The sequence below is a fragment of the Vombatus ursinus genome, unplaced genomic scaffold, assembly GCF_900497805.2.
Source record: "Vombatus ursinus unplaced genomic scaffold, bare-nosed wombat genome assembly UNPS02003292.1, whole genome shotgun sequence".
NCBI classification, from domain to species: domain Eukaryota; kingdom Metazoa; phylum Chordata; class Mammalia; order Diprotodontia; family Vombatidae; genus Vombatus; species Vombatus ursinus.
In genome coordinates, this window is record NW_020943070.1 from 9095768 (window position 1) to 9113522 (window position 17755).

At 44.6% G+C, this 17755-nt stretch overlaps 1 protein-coding gene across 1 annotated transcript in view; it reads right to left on the reverse strand.

The window, feature by feature from the left end:
- BTBD11 (BTB domain containing 11) overlaps positions 1 to 17755 on the reverse strand; it is a 233773-nt gene that overhangs the window by 33034 nt on the left and 182984 nt on the right. The window contains exons 6-12 of the mRNA XM_027871966.1: positions 12163 to 12328; positions 7618 to 7707; positions 5089 to 5190; positions 2011 to 2104; positions 1740 to 1875; positions 780 to 1000; positions 615 to 712 (exon numbers count right to left, since the gene is read on the reverse strand). Coding sequence (XP_027727767.1) covers positions 615 to 712; positions 780 to 1000; positions 1740 to 1875; positions 2011 to 2104; positions 5089 to 5190; positions 7618 to 7707; positions 12163 to 12328 — 907 coding nt within the window. The remainder of the gene's footprint in view (positions 1 to 614; positions 713 to 779; positions 1001 to 1739; positions 1876 to 2010; positions 2105 to 5088; positions 5191 to 7617; positions 7708 to 12162; positions 12329 to 17755) is intronic.

Here is a 17755-nt window from a genome sequence, read left to right on the forward strand (position 1 = left end):
GAGAGAGGGAGAGAGAGAGAGGGGGAGAGAGAGAGGGGGAGAGAGAGGGAGAGAGAGAGGGGGAGAGAGAGAGAGAGAGAGAGGGAGAGAGAGAAGAAGAAGAAGAAGAGAGTTTTTGAAGGGGCACAACTTGCCCATGGTACATTTTTTAAAAAAAGAAAAGAAAAAGAAATCTTGGCAAGCTTGCTCAGCTCACATCCATTAGGCAACACCCTTCTCTTGGGCTGTGAGGCTGTGTTTCCCACTTTCTTGGTCCGGTGGTTTCTGATAGCTCCAATTTCTATCTTTGGGTTTGAGGCAGACATGCTCATAAGCTTGGCTGGTCTCAGCGGCCTCATTTTACTCCCTCACACACTAGATGGAGATGTATTATGGACTGTCGTAGGCAGGAGCCATCCCCCCTCACCTGACCTTTTCTACCATGAGGGTGAAAAGGGTGGGAATCAGTGATGCTACTGGTATCCCCTCTGCCTGCCACCAGCCAATCGTGGGGTTGGATGAGGGAAGAAATGGCCCAGGAGATGTTTTCTGATGATTAGAGGATGAGGTGGTGTTTTTTTCTTGGCTACGTCATGCTAGTGATTAGGGGAAGCTGACAGTTTTGCTGTCCTTGCCTGGGCTAGGCTGCCTCCATCCTCAGACAAGCCTTCTCCAGGTCTGTCAAAGGCCGGTGCCTGCGCTCCAGCCATGAGGGCCTGGCCCCTGGGAGGCACTGGACTGGAAACGGACCAGCCCTAAGGAGGCCAGAGCCGGGATGGGGAAGGGAAAGCAGGACTGACCTATGCTCCTTATGTCAATTGTGACATCCACGTAGCCATGTTCAGCGCTGTGATACATGGCCTCTTTTAGGGCCTTCAGTTTGGCCTTGCTGTTGCGGCTGGCGCACAGGGGAGGCGGGGCTGTCTCCGCCAAGTCAGTGCCCTCGGCCAAAATCTCCTCCAGGGATAGGACGTCATTCTTCTCCTTCTCTGGCTGAGCAAGAAGTTTGCGGAACACATTCCTGTCAATCACAAGCCCAAGAGAGAGGAAGATACTCAGAGAAGGGGCCTGCTGTACTGGGAGGTGGGGGAGGGGCAGAGGAGGCGGGGGAGGAGGCTTCCTGCCCCCTGCCATGGAAACAATAGCCTCGATCACCTGGATGGGGCTGGTTCTGGCAAGGGGCTCTGAAGGCTACATCAAGGATATCTCCTCCTGGGAGAATGGTCACATTGAACCAATTCAGAACACTGAAGGTAAGTGATTTCTCCTAAGCCTAGAAACCTACACCTAAGAGGCCAGGGTCTCTAAGTGCTGTCCTCTACTCCCTTCCAAAGGAATTTAATTTGCAAAACTGCAAAGTGCCCGAAATTCCATTTGGGAAACTTTAAAACGGATACCCATATACATTAGGGTAAAAGTGACTGGTCCTTCCATTTTACTATTATTATTATTAATTTTAAAAGACTCTATCCTCTTCATACCAGCTGATGTGAGCTGCTCTGGCTAAAACATGCAAAGGGGATTTCTTCCTGTGGGCTAATGCTGGAGGTAGTGGTGTGGTCAGTGTCAGAAAGAGTAAAAACAAGTCCACCAAAAGGACAGTCCAGTGGACCAGCTCGGGCTGTAGAAGGCTGGCTTTTGGTTAAAAGTTGATGGAGATGTCTAAGGTCTGGGTGGGACGGGGGAAGAAGCCGCTGATGTTGTTTGGCAGTGCTCCACAAGTGCCTGGAGTCTGGTGCCATTGACTCGTCCTAGCCTACCTGTGTCCGTGGGCTGCAGCCTGGCTGAAAGAGTTCATGTCTCCCTGTGAGGTCGGAGAAATGCCATTCCTGTACATTGTTCCTATCATTGGATTGGCTCCTCGCTCCAACAGCAAACTAACCAGTTCAAAATTTCCTGCAAGCCCAGAGAAGGGTGTGTTTTTATCCAAGAAGATGAACACAGCATCCTATGCACATCCAACTTCAGTGGGGGCGGGAAAGAGGAGACGTGACCCTCCCATCGTGAGAAAGAAACCCCCTTCTTCCTTACCTACGGCGGCAGCCAGCTGCAAGGGTGTTTCCGAATAGTTCTCCTCCCCATGATCTAAAGCGCCTTCTACTTTGGCCCCAGCATCTAGCAAGAGCTGTGGAGGAAACGTGGACATTTAGAAATGCTTAGAATTCCTCAAGATCTGATGCACTCCAAAGCTCTGAAGACCCCGGTTCATTCAGTAGCCTTGGATGAATTGACCATGGCAAAAATGGAACATAGAATCCTAGATCCAGAACTGGAGGGGACCTCAGGGGCCTCCTCATTTTACAGAGAAGGAAACTGAGGCTCAGGGAGATAAATGCCTACCTGAAGGTCACACAGTAAGTAGCAAAGATATGTGAGATGTTGATTCCTTTTCAAATGCATCATTCCCCTTGTCCCAGAATAGGACCTGCCAACAATTGTGCCAAAGAAGATAAATAAAGGCCATTCTATTATCTTCTAGCAGTACACTCTACTCATAACCAGAGTGACCACAAACTGGTCCAAGAAGGAGCCATGTGGTTATCTTGGAATTGGAAGGGGCTTTAGAGATCATCTAGTCCTTTTTCCTCTAGTGTTAGGGTATTAGGATTCTCTGTAACATTCCTGATGTGGATGGAGCCAAAAGAACCCTGCCCTGGGCGGGGGGGTGGGGCGGCGCTTAGGAGAACTGGGCTTGAGTCTTGGCTCTGCCATTGTGTTCTCCTTGAGCAAGTCACCTCCTTGTTTTTAATTCTTGATTTCTTTATCTATAAAAAAGTGGATGATGGGGTCTGGGACTAGATCAGAGTTCTTAACCCAGGCCCAATTCATGAATTTATTTTTAAAATATTTTGAGAACTATTTCATTGGAATTGATTTCCCCTTTAGTCCTCTGCATTTTATTTTATGCATTTTAAAATATGATTTTGAGAAGCGGTCAATATAGGTTTCACCTATATAGGTTTCACCCCTATCAAAGGGGTCTAGGACACAAAAAAGTTAAGAACCTCCGGGCTAGATGGTCATTAAGCTCTTTTGGAGCTCTGATACTCTTGGGATATCTAAGGACAACTTTTCAAATAATTACATTAAATGAATTATCCTGCAAAAAATTTTACCTGGTTACCATTCCAGCCTCCCTTTCCTAATTTTTTTGGGGGGGTGTGGTGGGGAAGACATGTGACTTCTCTGATTATAAGGAAGTTCCAGTGCAGAAACTCTCTTTGCTAATGGAGATCAGCAACTGTTTTCCAACTTAGATAGCTGCAGAGGATACTTCAAGGTTAAGTGACTTGCCCAGGATCAAGCCGCCAACATGTCAGATGGCGGATTTGAACCCAGGTCTTTCTGACTCCAGAGCTGGTCCCCTCTCCATGATTTCAGCTGTGTGCTACTGTTCATTTGGGTTAGGACCTATGATTTCATTGGAGTAGGGAACTTTTGGTGAAGAAACTCTCTCTACCCATTCAAATTCTGTAACCTATACAGAGTCTCAGATAATTGCCTGGGGTAAGAAGAGGTGGGACTTATAGCCAGGTCTTCCTGATCCCAAGGCCAGATGTTTATCCACTATGCCACATTGTCTCACGCATATCCAGGAGAGTTAGGTTTCCTATGTATTTGTTCTTTCTTTTCCATTTGGAGTAGATGTCATTAGTCCTCTTTGAAAACGAAGGACAAACAACAATGACGAGAGCCTTGAAGACAGAGTGAATATTCCCACTCCCTAATTCAGAGCTATGAACAAAGAGGGTACACCATGGGGCACTGATTGACTGGCAGAAGCTTTCTTGAGTGAATATGAAATCATCTCCCCAGTTGGTTTGTCAAAGCACCGTCTAAAAGAAATCTGCATTCCTTAGCACTCGCTTGCCATCAATTGCTCCTCTCCCTTGGTGAGGGGGTAACTGTGTGTGAAACTAGTCACTGTGCATTCTATTATCTTCTGTACCACAGAAGATAATCAAAGGCCTTTTCCTATCCCCTAGCAGGGCATAACCTCAAAGTTGTAAGGTGCTCGTATCACATGAACCCTGAAGACAGTTACTGTTAGCACAGAAGGAAAGGCAGGGCAACTGAGCAGCAGGAAGTGGGTAGGGAGCAGTTATGGCCAATCATACCAAGAAGGACAAAACCCAGGGGTGTGCTGGAGCCAACTTGTACTAACCAATTTCATCGTGAGAAGTAAGCAAATGTTACAAATCAGGGCTGGATTTATTGTTTCGTTGATTGTCTAGAGAACACGTTAATAATGCAGATTAAACTTAAAAGCATGTCATGCTTATATTATTTTCTTCTGGGGACCCAGTTAAACATTTACCAGCACACTGCTGGTGCGCCACCACTATCACCCTACTAGGTATTTTCAAGCCAGCGCATTTGGGCAAAGAGAAACAGGACATCTACTGAGGGAGGGAGAGAAGAGACAAGACTTTATTTCAGCAGAGCTGTAAGGCTTTAGGGACTGGGTGCCCATGCAGATCTTTCCTTGTTTGTCTGTTAGTTGGGTTTCTCTTGTACTCTAAGTGTCCCCCGGGGGTCTTCTGGGTATGGTTGTGGTGCCTGGTTCCCCGAGGCCCTTGGACATGGATGATGAACAATATAATGTTTAGTCTGTGATGGACCTTGGCCATGAGGTCAGTGGAAGCTATGGCTTTGATGTTACCTCCTAAGGCTTATTCCTTAGTATACTTTGAGTGGTCAAGAGATCCTGACAGTTTCATAATAAAGCTCCAGCATATTAAAACTAACAAGGTCTTGTTTTCACTTAAGAAAATGGAATGAACAAATATACAAATGTAACCGGTCAAGAGGAGAAATTGGAAAGAATTTTTCTAGGCTTTTGGTTTAGCGTTTTTTTTTTTTAATGACGATGACTCTGTGTGTGTGTGTGTGTGTGTGTGTGTGTGTGTAGTCACTCCATATTGGTTAAAGCTAAGTAATATAGATAATTACATATAATATTTTCATTCATTTCATATGAATATGATATATTACTACAACTAACCAATATGGCCATCTTCAGAGAAATGCATACTGGTTGAGATGCAGAGAGGGTAAAGCAAGGGGTGAAATTACAAGTCAGATGTGGGTAACAGAATATAGCAATACCTGAACTACAGGAATGTGTCCATGTAACACAGCAAATGTCAGAGCTGTCCAGTGGCGGGTCTCAGGGTGGACGGATGGATATTTATGAGGAGTACCGATTACCTACAAACAAATTAAAATTATTTTCAAAAGGCAATCTTTGAAATACTTTTGAATAGCAAATGTGACCTCTGTCCATCTTGCTGTGCACCTTTGGAGATGCACAAGAGGAAAGACAGAATAAAGACTTGGAATAAAATGGTCAGAAGGATTCTTGTTGTCTCCTCTCGACAAAATGCATAAACATCTCTTGCCAGGAGTGGGACTGCTGCCTGCCCTAAGGGGTTTGTAGAAAGGGATGGTAGGAGAAATCAGTGAGGACGGATCAGTGAAAGATTCCATTTCTGGGCTATCAAATATTCCAGGGAACAAAAGAAATTCACTGTGGATTTCTATTCTACAGTAGAGGATTAGGGATTCTCTTATACAAACAAAATGTGGCTTTCAAATAAATACATTAAAATCTCAAAAAACCCCAAGCAAACCCTGAAACTGGAGTGGTTTGCCATTTCCTTCTCCATTTCCTAGTGCTGCCCCTGTTGCTTAGATCAATGGAACCAGAAGCTGGCTGACCTTCACTGGAGGCCAAATGACTGCTTCTACTGAGGTCATTCTATGGTTGTGTCCCTCTCTAAAGTCCAAGACGGTTCATGAAAGTTAGGAAAGTTGGGAGGCCAAGCATCCTGAAAGGGTTTGATTCATGGGTTCCACACCTTTTATTTCCAAAATATGCCAGGTGAATTCTTGTCAACACACATTCCCATGGAGCTTGAGGCCCTGGGAACATCCATTGATAGGGTGCTGATGTTTTTGATAGGGGAAAAAATGAGCCCTCTCCCCTAAAACTATCTGCTTTAGCCAAAGTTTACTCTTGTTTTAGCCTCCATGTGTAAATTCTCCTCAGAGTGGGTCCTGAGTAAGAATTCTTATGCCTAATGGACCTTATTTTAGTCAAGCGGTATGTGGGGGCCCAAAGCAAGGCTGACTGGGAGATGATCGATGCCTGTTGTATATTTTGGTGATCTCTGCCAATTGGCACTCAAAGAATACCTTTTGGGGCACTCTAACCTTGGGCACATTTCGTTCATCAAATGAAATCAGATCATCAACGAATAAATGTTTGTTAAGACATTGTACTAGGTACCGGAGATGACATTCATTGAAATTCAGCCAGTCATAGGAACGTGGATCTAAGGATGCCAAAGGCCAGCTAGTCCATGTATCAAGCATTTATTTAAGTTCCTATTAAGAGCCAGGCACTGGGCTGGGTGCTGGAGATACACAGACAACAATGGAACTGTTCCTGCCTTCAGGGAGCTTATATTCTATCAGGCCATGTGATCCCAGCTCATGGTTTAGAATCCCTTTCAAGCATCTGCATCTGTCCTTGGGGACTCTTAGGGAATGAGTGGGGAGAACTCAAATACCCTGAAGCAGTAGCTGCTTTCATAAAACTTGGAACTGCCAGTTCTGGGACCCCGAGCTCTGTGTCACTTCGTGTCTCTTTGCTTCCATTCCAAAAGAGGGTAGACCTTCCAAGTGGAGACTACTCTTTCTTTCCACTAGTTTAAAAGAATACAGGTAACCCGTCCCAGAAAGAGCAGCCGTACCATTTTCAGAACTCCAGAGAATTCCCGGAGCCTGTTTAATGGCACAGTGTCAATGCTTCCCAGGTGGGAGAGAGTTGGCCTTGGTGGGTGCCTAAGATGCTGTCCAGATGAGTCACCACAAGGTTGACTTGATGGGTTTGCAATCTCAACTTAGCCAACATGGATGCGGAAGAAAGTCAGTAGGTGAACAAGGGGGCAATGGGAGGTCCAGGGGCTCTTTCCCTCTGTATTCTCTTGTACCATAAAGATTACATATAGGGATGGCTGGGATGAGGAGCCGGGAGGGGATGTTGGTTTCCCAGAAGATACAGCAGCAATGAGAGTAGTGCCAAACTCAGGGAAAGCCAATATTCCATGTGGCTACAGTCGGTTGTTCATGAGTGAAACACGCGTGTAAGCTTTTCTGGGCAGGGCTCTCAGATGGTCTCCTGGAAGACAGCATCACTCTGGCTAACCTCCTAATGGATGCAGCAGGTGGAGGGGGGAGAGGGAAGGACTTGCTCTTTGTTTCTCCCCCCTCTCCCTGGGCTCCAAGGAGAAACTAGCCAGCCTTGGATTTCCTTCTATTGATTTCTACTAATATTTCTATTTCTTTTTTAAAAATAAATGCTTTATTATGTGCTTTTCAAAAACATTATTGCCACTTTCCAATGGCTCTCTTCTCTCTATCGAACCCTCCCTTGCAAGAAAAAAATCCAGTTAAGTAATGCAAACCTGCACATTGGCTGTGTCTGACAACATATGTTGTACACCACCTCTCTGCCATAGGTCCTTTAGAGCCAAGATTAGTCATTACATTGAGCAGAGTTTCTAGTACTTTTAATTCAGTCACCATTTAATAACTGCCTAGGCTTGTGAAGGCTAACGGGGCAAAGCTCACCTCCACATTCAGGTCAGCTCCGGCATCCAGCAACATCTGTACCATGGCTTCATCCCCTCGGACACAGGCGTACATCAGTGGGGTCATGCCCTGTAGTAGGTGACAAACCAAGGAGCTGAGAACACCAACAAAGCAGTTACTGTCATCTCTCCTTAGAGAGGCATTGGGGTGTTGGGTAGGCTTGGAATCGAGAAGCCCTGGGTTCAAATCCTTCCTCGAACATTGATTCTCTGTGTGACCCTTGACAAAATGATAAGCTCCCTGAGCTTCCATCTCCTCACCTATCAATCAGGATAATAACAGCACCTCCTACCTCTCAGGGTTGCTGTGAGATTCAAATGAGATGAAGTGTGTCAAATGTTCTGCACAACTTAAAAGGCCACATAAATGTGAAATGTTCTTCGGAGTATTGCTTTATTGGGTTTTTAAACTTTCCTGGGTTTAAGAGTCAAAAAGCCTGAATTAAAAGACATGCAGCCCTGTTTGTCATAAGCCTTTGTAGGATTAAAATTCTATAAATCTAAGGCATCTACTAAAGCTAGTTAGATATGAAGTAAAAAACAAGTGCCTGCCCTCAGGGACCTTACATTCTATCAGGAGCAATAAAGAAAATAAATATAAGGTGATTTTTTGGGGGGGCACAACTAAATTGGGGTAGATTGGTCAGGAAGGGCTTCATATAGGTGGGGACACTTGATCTAAACTTTAATAGAAACCAGGGATATAGTCCAACAGACATCAGTAAGTTCCTGCCTCCTCAATGCCAAGCACCATGTATGAACTGGGAAAGGTGAAAGAGACGGGGGCACCTACATTCCAGAAGTTTACAGTCTAAGGAGGGGGTAGGGCCCAACACAGCACAGCTGGCTCTAATGCATAATAATATGAAAAGAATGACGTAGGGATCAATTGCAAAGTGTTATGCCACATCTAGGGGCATCGGGTAAGTTTTCTTGGAGGACGGGACGCATAAGATGCATTTTAACAGACTGGTAATTAACAGGTGGAGATGGAGAGGGAGGGAGAAGAACATCTCTGAGGTATAAGCCAAGTGCTCTGTGAGGTTGGGGGAAAGCAAGTTTGTTGCAACCTAGGGGATCCCAGGAGTTGGGGACTGTGTTGTGTGAGGCAGAATCATGGGTCTAACTTGTTTTTTATTGTACATGCATGTTGTGGGCTTCTCTGGGTTTTTCTGAATGTGTGACAGAACCGAGGGCTTCATGACCATGAGATCAGTGCTGTCTGGGTTTCCTTTGGGGCGTCGGGGGCTTTTCTGAAGCACATCCCGTGAGAAGGTTAAATGAAGGAGCAACAGGCGATTTCCTCGACATTTTCTCCTCTAGGGTTTGATGAGTGATGTTCTCATTCCCTCCAGGGCTGTGCTACCTTTGTGACCCTGGGCACATCACTTACCCTCTCTCAGGCTCAATTTTCTCAACTGTAAAGAGGAGGTTGGTTTAGATGGCCTCTAGGGTTCCGTGGACATCTCCAACTCAACGTTTCCAAAACAGATCTCATTCTCTTTCCTCCAAAACTCGGCTCACTTCCAAACTTCCTCATCACTGTCTATGACACGGCTTCCAGTCAGCTGAGTTCACAAACTTAGCATTGTCCCCATCTCCTCAGTCACCCACCCTTCCATATTCAGTCCATTGCCAAACCTTGTTTCTTCTTCTATATCTCTCCAGGTCCCTGGTCTCTACTCACGAGGCCACCACTCTGGTGCAGGTCCTTATCACCTTTCTCTTGAAATAGCCGACTATTTGTTCCCCCTACCTCAAGCATTCACCCGGCTCTAATTCATCTGCCACTCATCTCCTCACGTGACTTTCCTAAAGTGCAGGTCTGACTGTGACACCCCATAAAATCAATGAACTCCACTAGCTCCCTATTACTTCTAATCAAATGGAAAAAGTCCCTAACCTGTCCCCTCCTGAAACCTTTCCAGTCCTCTTACATATGACTTTGTAATTCAGTCCTACTGCCACACAGGCACTTCTGTAGCCACAATGTTCCATCTCTGGCCTCCAGGCCTTTGTACTGCCTCTCCATATGCCTGGAGTGTTCTCTCCTCAGCTCTACCTTTTCAAATCCCTGGTTTCCTTCAAGCCTCAGCTCAAACACCACCTTCCACATAAAGCTTTCTCTGATCCCTCCCAGCTGCTGGTGCCCCCCTCCCTAATACTAACAACAATAATAAATAGCATTTACATAGCACCATAAGATTTGTACCGCCATACCTTATCTCATTTGGTCCTTACACAACACTATGAAATGGGTGTTATTTTTATCCTTATTTTACAGATGAGGAAACTGAGGCAGACAGAGGTTAAGTGACTTGACCAGGATGACACCAGTAGCAATTTTCTGAGGTGGGATTTGAACTCAGGATTTCCTGACTCAAAGCCCAGCACTCTATACACTATGCTACCTAGATAGACTCTTATCCAATTGCTCTCATTTTATAAATGAGGAAACTAAGGCCCAGAGGATTTACTTACCAAAGCTCACATAAATAGTAAGTTGCCAAGCCAAGTTCTGAACCCCTAACTCCATAGTCAGGGAACTATCCATGGTGCTAACCTGTCTCATCTACTGGATCACCTTGTGTTTGCTAATATGGCAGATACGATGATGGGTGCCATCAACCTACTGATGATGGGAATGTTAGGAAGTATCCTTAGCTCTCCACTCTCCTTGGTAATGTCATAATTAATCACTGATACCCCATAACCACGTCCTCAGCTCTACTATCACTTGTAAAGTCATAGTTAACAGGTGAAACATTCTCACTGTGTAAGAGGGATGAGGGCAGTGGAAGGTCCCAACCTTTCTCTGCCTCACTTCTGGCCAACACAAAAATGTATTTTCCAATGAGTAATGGTTGTCTATCACAGATATGAAGCAGGATCCTTTTGATTCAATATTTTGGACCCCTGAAAAGGAAGATGCATCGCTTACTGGTTAAAGGGGATCAGATCAATCGATCAATAAACTAGCATTTATTAAGCATAAATGGTGTGCACAGTGGATGGTGAGCTAGCTCAGAATCAGGAAGACTTGGGTTCAAATCCCGCCTCTGAGACATACAGGTTGTGTGACCCTGGGAAAGGAATTTAACCTCTCAGGGCCCAGCGACTCTCTAAAATTATAAGGTACAGAGAGTTGGCTTTGATGTCAGGAAGACCTGAGCTCAAATCTCACCTCTGCCATGGATTAGCTGTGGGATCCTATGGTGGTCCCTTAACCTGTCAAAGCTCTAGGCCTCTTTCCAAGCCTAGAATCTGCATTGGACCAACATGTTAGTAAAGAGGTTTTCCTCATGTACCAATGAAACCCCAGGTTCAGTTCTTTTTCCTATCTGGGCTTGGATCCAGGGACTGGATTCACCTCCTGACACTTTCCTCAACTATAAAGGGAGAATAATAGTATTTGCATTGTGCCATGTGAGAAGAAGGGTTGATCTCAGAGTTGGAAAGTCCTGAGCTCAGGTCCCATCTCTGTAACTGGTTGGCAGTGACCCTGTGCCTCTTACTGCCCTGGGCAGCTCTGTGAGATGTGCCTGAAGGTGCAGAAAAGGCACCAGTCTGCTCTGAGAAAGGGAGCACCTTGTGCTAGTGAAATGCCAAGTCTGCACCAGAAAACAACCCAACAAACAACGCACCAAAAAGTGACTGACTCCTCAGGTTGTCATGAGACTTTAGTGAGACCTGAGTGGAAGCCATTCCCATTCTGCTCCTCTGATGCCACAAGTACCCCGTGTATCCTGGGGAACCTCCTGCCTGTATCATGCTTTGTGGGGGACAGTAAAGGGTCCTCAGCCAACCCAGGCATCACTACAAGGACAGAAGTGGATTGACCCAAGGCTTGTGTTTTCAGTGAGCTGAAATGCTGTGTGTGTGCATGCATGTCTATGTGAGTCTGTATATATATGCATGTGTAGATGTGTCTCTGCATGTCTACATGTGTTTATCTGTATTTGACATCTGTATGTACACATGTGCTGGCATGTGTCTATGCACTGCACACATGTCTTATTGTGTTTCTATGTGTGTCTACATATGTGTTTGTGTATAGGTGTGCACATATGCCTATACATGTGTCGGTGCACATGCACACATGTGGCTTTGTGCATGCACGGCTATGTCTGCATGTGTGTTTATGTCTATATAGGTATGTGTCTACATGCATGCTCATGTGCACATATGTACACACATCTATACATGCATATGTTCACATGTGTTTCTATGTCCGCATGTGTCCATATGTGTATTGCATGCCTGTATATGTATTGTCTACATGGCTATACATGTATGTATCTAATAATTGAATATCCACATGTGTACACATGCATGTATATGTGCATGCGTGTACATCATGTGGGTGAATGCACACACATATATGTATCTATATACGTGTATGTGTGTACATGCATGTGTACATATGTGTGTGTGTGGGTATATGCGTGTGAATGCATATATGTATAAGTATGCATGTTCTGTGCCAGGCAGAAGCTCGGGCTTCCACCCTTGGACGCCACCGTACCTGCTCACTCATCGTGTTGATTCCGTCGGGTCCCAGCAGAGACGCAGCCTGCTTTACAAGGTCCGTGCGCCCGCAGTTCAGCATGCGGAAGCCGAGGTCTTGCTTGAATTTCGCCTCGGTGGCCACAGCATCCAGTTTCCGGGAGGCACAGAAACAGTCATCGGCCCTTAAGAAAGTTGGAGACAGTCTCTTTAGTACGGGGGTCTCTGCAGGGCTCTTTTCGAGGGATGAGTCACCACCTGAACCAAAGGACCCAGGTTCAAATCCTGGCACTGCCACTGACCACCTGTACCACCACAGACCAGCCATTTTCCTGTCTGCGCCTTAGTTTCCTCGTCTGTAAAATGGGAACATTGAACTAGATGCTCCCTAAGGCCCCTTATAGCCCCATAACTAAGGTCCTATGGATAGATGAGCCTAAAATACCCTAATAAAGTCTACATAATTTAGCACAATGAAAAGACCACTATAATTGAAGTCAGAAGACCTGAGTTCCGATCCTATTTTTTTCTTCTACTTACTAGATGAGTGATCGTGGATATTTTAAATAATTTCTCTGAGCTTCAGTTGCCTCATCTGTAAAATGGAGATAGTAACATCTATACAAACTACCACTCTGGAAGCAATATGGATGTAGCGTGGGGCTTTAAGAAACCATGCTTTTCCCATACTGAACATTTTATATGTGTGTGTTTGTGTGTGTGTATGAACATATATGTATATATGTATGTGTGTACATATATGTTATCTGTATGTATAACTTTTATATAGCATTCTAAAGATTACAAGTCACTTTACATATATCAATCAATCAAGAATTGGTTGATTGAAGTCACATTTGTAAGGTTTACAAATCACTTTACATATCTTATTTGATCCTCCTAACAACTCTGCTGGGTAGGTGCTATTACTATTCCTATTTTAGAAATGAGGAAACATAAGATCAGAGAATGTCAGTGATTTGCCCAAAGCCACACAGCTTGTGTGTGAGGTAGGATTCCAGCTCAGGCTTTCCTGATTCTAAGTCTAAGGTTCCATCACTCGGGCCACCTGGCTGCCTCAGCTACATCTAAACTATAATTATTTGTATCTTCTGGTGGCAAAAATACCCAAGACATCCTGAATGAAAGCCCAGAAATCAGGAGTCCAGAGTTCTATATCTGGTCCTAGCATTTCTTTCATGATCTTTGGCAAAGTTGGCTCTCCTACCCCGGTTGCAGGATAAAAGAAAGGATTCTCTTCCCGAAGAGGAGGTTAGGGACCTGGCCGGGGTGAGAGGAGACGGTACTGTGGCATTTTCCCCACTCTAGCCCAGATACCCTAGGCAAAGCATTGTGTTGTGAGCTGTTTTTAAATTTTAAAATATTTTATTGATATTTTTTGTTTTATGTCATTTAATTTCCTAATATATTCCCCCTCCCCCAACCAAAGAGCCATTTCTTAATACAAAGAATAAAAAAGTAGGAAAAAAAGCAGTTTATCCAAAGTAATCAACACATCAGTCAAATCTGACAATATATGTGGTGTTAGGTTATAGGTTTTTACAAACAAATGCACAAAAGTGCATCTCTGTTCTCCCTCTGCAGCATGCAGCAAATCCTTGCTGTTGCAAAAATCACAGAAGCAAGGCAGTGGATCTGTAGGGCATGAAGGTAGCAGCTGCTGCTAATATCCCCAAGGAGGGGACCGCCCTCTCTCGCTGCAGGGAGAGCCCAGATTTCTAGGACGATGTTTAGGTTGTTCCATCCTATTTCCATCCTGGAAAGAGAGAGAGCTAGAGAGCCAGGCAATACTGTTTCTTGGCATAGCAGGTTAGCTCTCAGGTTGTGGCATTTCTGGGTACTTCTTTATGTTCGAGTCTTTGTTTCCTTGTGTGGTATGTGTTAGATACAGTGACAGCTGCATCCTTGACAGCACATTCTGAATCCTCCGTTATTTTGGTGGGGGCACGCCGCAGAGCTCATAGGACTTCTGGCAGTCAGAGGTCAGGGGACGCTGGCATTAGAATTCCTCACAGGGTCTCTTCAGTGTGCCTTGGGGCTGGGTGCTCTCTTTAACAAGAGCAAACCCGCATCTCTCATTTGGTCTCAAAGGAAATGCACAGTTGGTATTTCCCAGCTACACACAGGGTTAACTGTGCACTTAGCAATTAGCCAGCACCGATGGGGTATTTTCTTGACTTGCGAGTGCCACACTTTCCGAAGTCACAGATAAACTAGAGAGCTTTCAGAGCAGTCTGACTGTGATGATGATGGCTGTGAAAAACATGCCACTTAAGGAAGAGTTTAAGAACGTGCAAAAACATAGGCTCAGTGGTTCTCTGCACTCAAGCTCTTGTCTGAAGCTAAACAAGCTCTTCTCTACTTTTTTTTCCAGTGTCTGTCACTTTTTGTTAACCCTTCATTAAGTGAGACCCAATTAATAGGGACACTCAAATGACAATAATGTCCCCCTGAGCCCTCACCTGACTCAACTTTTGTAATCAATCAGCATTTATTAAGTACCTACTATGTGCCAGGCAATGTGGCCAAAAAGACAAAAACGAAATACTTCCTGCCCTTAAGGAACTTAAATTCTACTGGGGGAGATGACATGCACAGAGAATGACCAGAATAGGGAAAGGGGGCTGGATCTGTGACTTCACTGGTCTAGGCAACTCCCTCTGAGCAAACTGTCTCTGCCAATGCATATACATAATATGTATGTATGTGTGCATGTATGTATGCATAAAATATATACTACACATACTATATATACACACACAGGTCTATACTTATCTGTGCATCAGCCGATTATACATACATAGAGGTGTATATATACACACATATAGGTCTATGCATATATATGCATTGGCAGAGTGTGTACATACATACATACACATATATGGAAAATCTTAGTTGATCCTCACAACAACCCTGAGGGTGGGTGGATACTATTATTATTATTCTTTAGTCCCATTTTACAGATGAGGAAATTGAGGCTCAAGAGAGTCAGTGAATTTATTAAACACTTCCTGTATACTAAGCACTGAGGATACAAAGGCAAACACTATCTCAGCCTTGAGCTCTCATTCTAATGATGCTACATTTAAATAACTCTGTGCATGTGAAATCCAGACTGAGGAGAGGGAAGACGCTGGGGGTGGTGGAGAGGGAAGAAAACCTCCTATAGAAGGCAAGGTTTGAGGTGAGTCTTGAAGGAAAGGAAGGACTCTAAGAGACAGAGCTGAGGGGCCGGTGCAGGTGAGGGCAGACAAGGCAAAGGCATGCAGGCAGGAGATGATGAGGCATCCTGCAAGGAGGCCAGGGTAGCTGGAGCTCAGAGTGTGCAGAGTAGAGGACAGTATAACAAGACTGGCCAATTCTGCATTCCAACATTTAGCAAGTGGAAAAGGTTGAACCTGAGCCCAGGTCTTCCCAAGCCCTCTATCCTTTCCACCACACTGCCTCTCCTCCTATGAAGTCACCAAGGGCTTTATCACTGCTGAACACTAACAGGGCCCCTGGTACCCGAAATAAAAGAACCTCCTTTCCAAAGCACTTAACTCCTGTCTGGTGCTGAAATCTAACCCATCAGTCACCTGGGGCTCAGCCAGATGGGGACTGATTCTATAGTTTTCACTGGGCATGGCTTTTGGCGATTTGGGGGGAAATACAGTTCACTTAGAGGGTTAACAGAGGTAGACAACTTCACTGATTTTTTATGAAGAGGGCAGAACAATGAATAAATGAATTATTGAAAGAAAGAAATAAGAAAGGAAGGAAGGAATGGAGGAAGGAAGAAAAAAAGAAAAAGAAAGAAAGAAGTAAGTAAAGAAAGAAATGGCATTTGACAAGTTGAGGGGACACAAATACAAAAGGCAATTCCTGCCCCCAAGAAGCTTACATTCTAATAAGGACAGACAGGGAGTGGTAGCTACAGAGGAATTTCTGGGATTGGCAAGTCACAGTGAAGCCACTGAGCAATTGATAGACACTGTTCTTATTATGTGGTGCTGATCTGCTTATTTTCTTAGATAAGTGGAGAGCTGGGTGGAGAGTTTGGGGGTGAGGTGGGACGTTGTGAGGACTGGTACTTTGGTATGGCTTGAAGATGGTTGGAAAGTTGCAAGGTGGGGCTGGTCCAGATAAGATAAGACAAATGCTCACCAAGTCCAGGACAATAATTGGTGGAGAGTTTCTTCACTGGCTGGCTTCCTACATCAATGGAAATCATAGGACAAATCTGTCTCTTTCTGTCTCTGTCTCTCTCTGTCTTTCTGTCTCTGCTGTCTTTGTATCTCTGTCTCTTTCTGTGTATCTCTGATCTGTCTCTCTGCCTCTCTCTCTCTCTGTCTCTCCCCCCCTTCTCTCTCTCTCTCTCTCTCTGTCTCTCTCTCTGCAAGCTCTTTATTAGCCACAGACCACAAAGCAAGGAGAATAATGTCTTTATAGATGAGAGTGAGCAACACAGACTACTGCAGAGATGCTCTCTAATAGTTGTAGCAGGCTCCTTGTGGTCCAATAGGAGAAATGAGATCTAAGGGAAAGAGCACAACGGTGCTAGTGTATACATCCTATTACTGGGGAATGTCACACTAGAGGAAACTTGGCACTACAGAAAGGCATATTGTCTCTAGCAGGGCCTGAGAATGGCACTGAAGGAAAATTAGCACTGATGACTGCGTTCACAGAATCATCAATTTGGAGATAGAAGAGACCTTAGATGTTACCTAGTCCTACCCTTCATTTTATGGACGAGCAAACAAGGCAGTTAAGTGACTTGTCTAAGGTCACAGAACTGCAGAGCTACAATTTGAAACCAGGGGGTCTTTTGATTTGAGATCCAGAACTTTTTACCTTATACCATAGGTTGAGGTGAGAGAAAGGGCACTTAATAGCTTCTTTTGAGGGGAGAGGGAAAGGGAAAGGGCAGAGAAGAGGAAAAAGGAAAGAAATGTCTAGCAGATGCCTGGATAACTGAAAATGCCCATCACTACTCTACCATGCCTCCATTCCAGGCTTACTATCTGTTTCCCAAACATCTCATCTATTTCTTCTTTCTGTCTAGGTGGTCTGTAGTAGACCTTGATGACAAAATCACTTTGTTTCTCCTTTCACTGATCTTCATCCAAATGCCCTCCCTTATGCTTCCCCCTTCGGTTCTTTCATTTCCACATATGAGTAAATCTTAGTTTATATTATTACCCCACACCCTCTTCTTCTTGCCCCACCCTTACCTATTTTGTTCCTTTACAACAAGGTGTATATTTGCAGAGGCTCATTCTAGTAATAAGTTTCATCCTACCAAGTCTCAGTGATAACCGCTGAGAACAGAATGTCTTCTTGCGGTAGGATCTTGAGTTGACCTTCCTTATTATCCATATGTTCTGTATTTGTTTAAAGACAACATTCTCTCTGAGAATTTTCTTTTCCATTTTATCTGTTTATCCATCATTTATTCATCCATCCATCCATCCATCCATCCATCCATCCATCCATCCATCCATCCATCCATCCATCTATCCATCCATCCATCCATCCATCCATCCACCCACTCACCCATCCATCTATCTATCTATCTATCTATCTATCTATCTATCTATCTATCTATC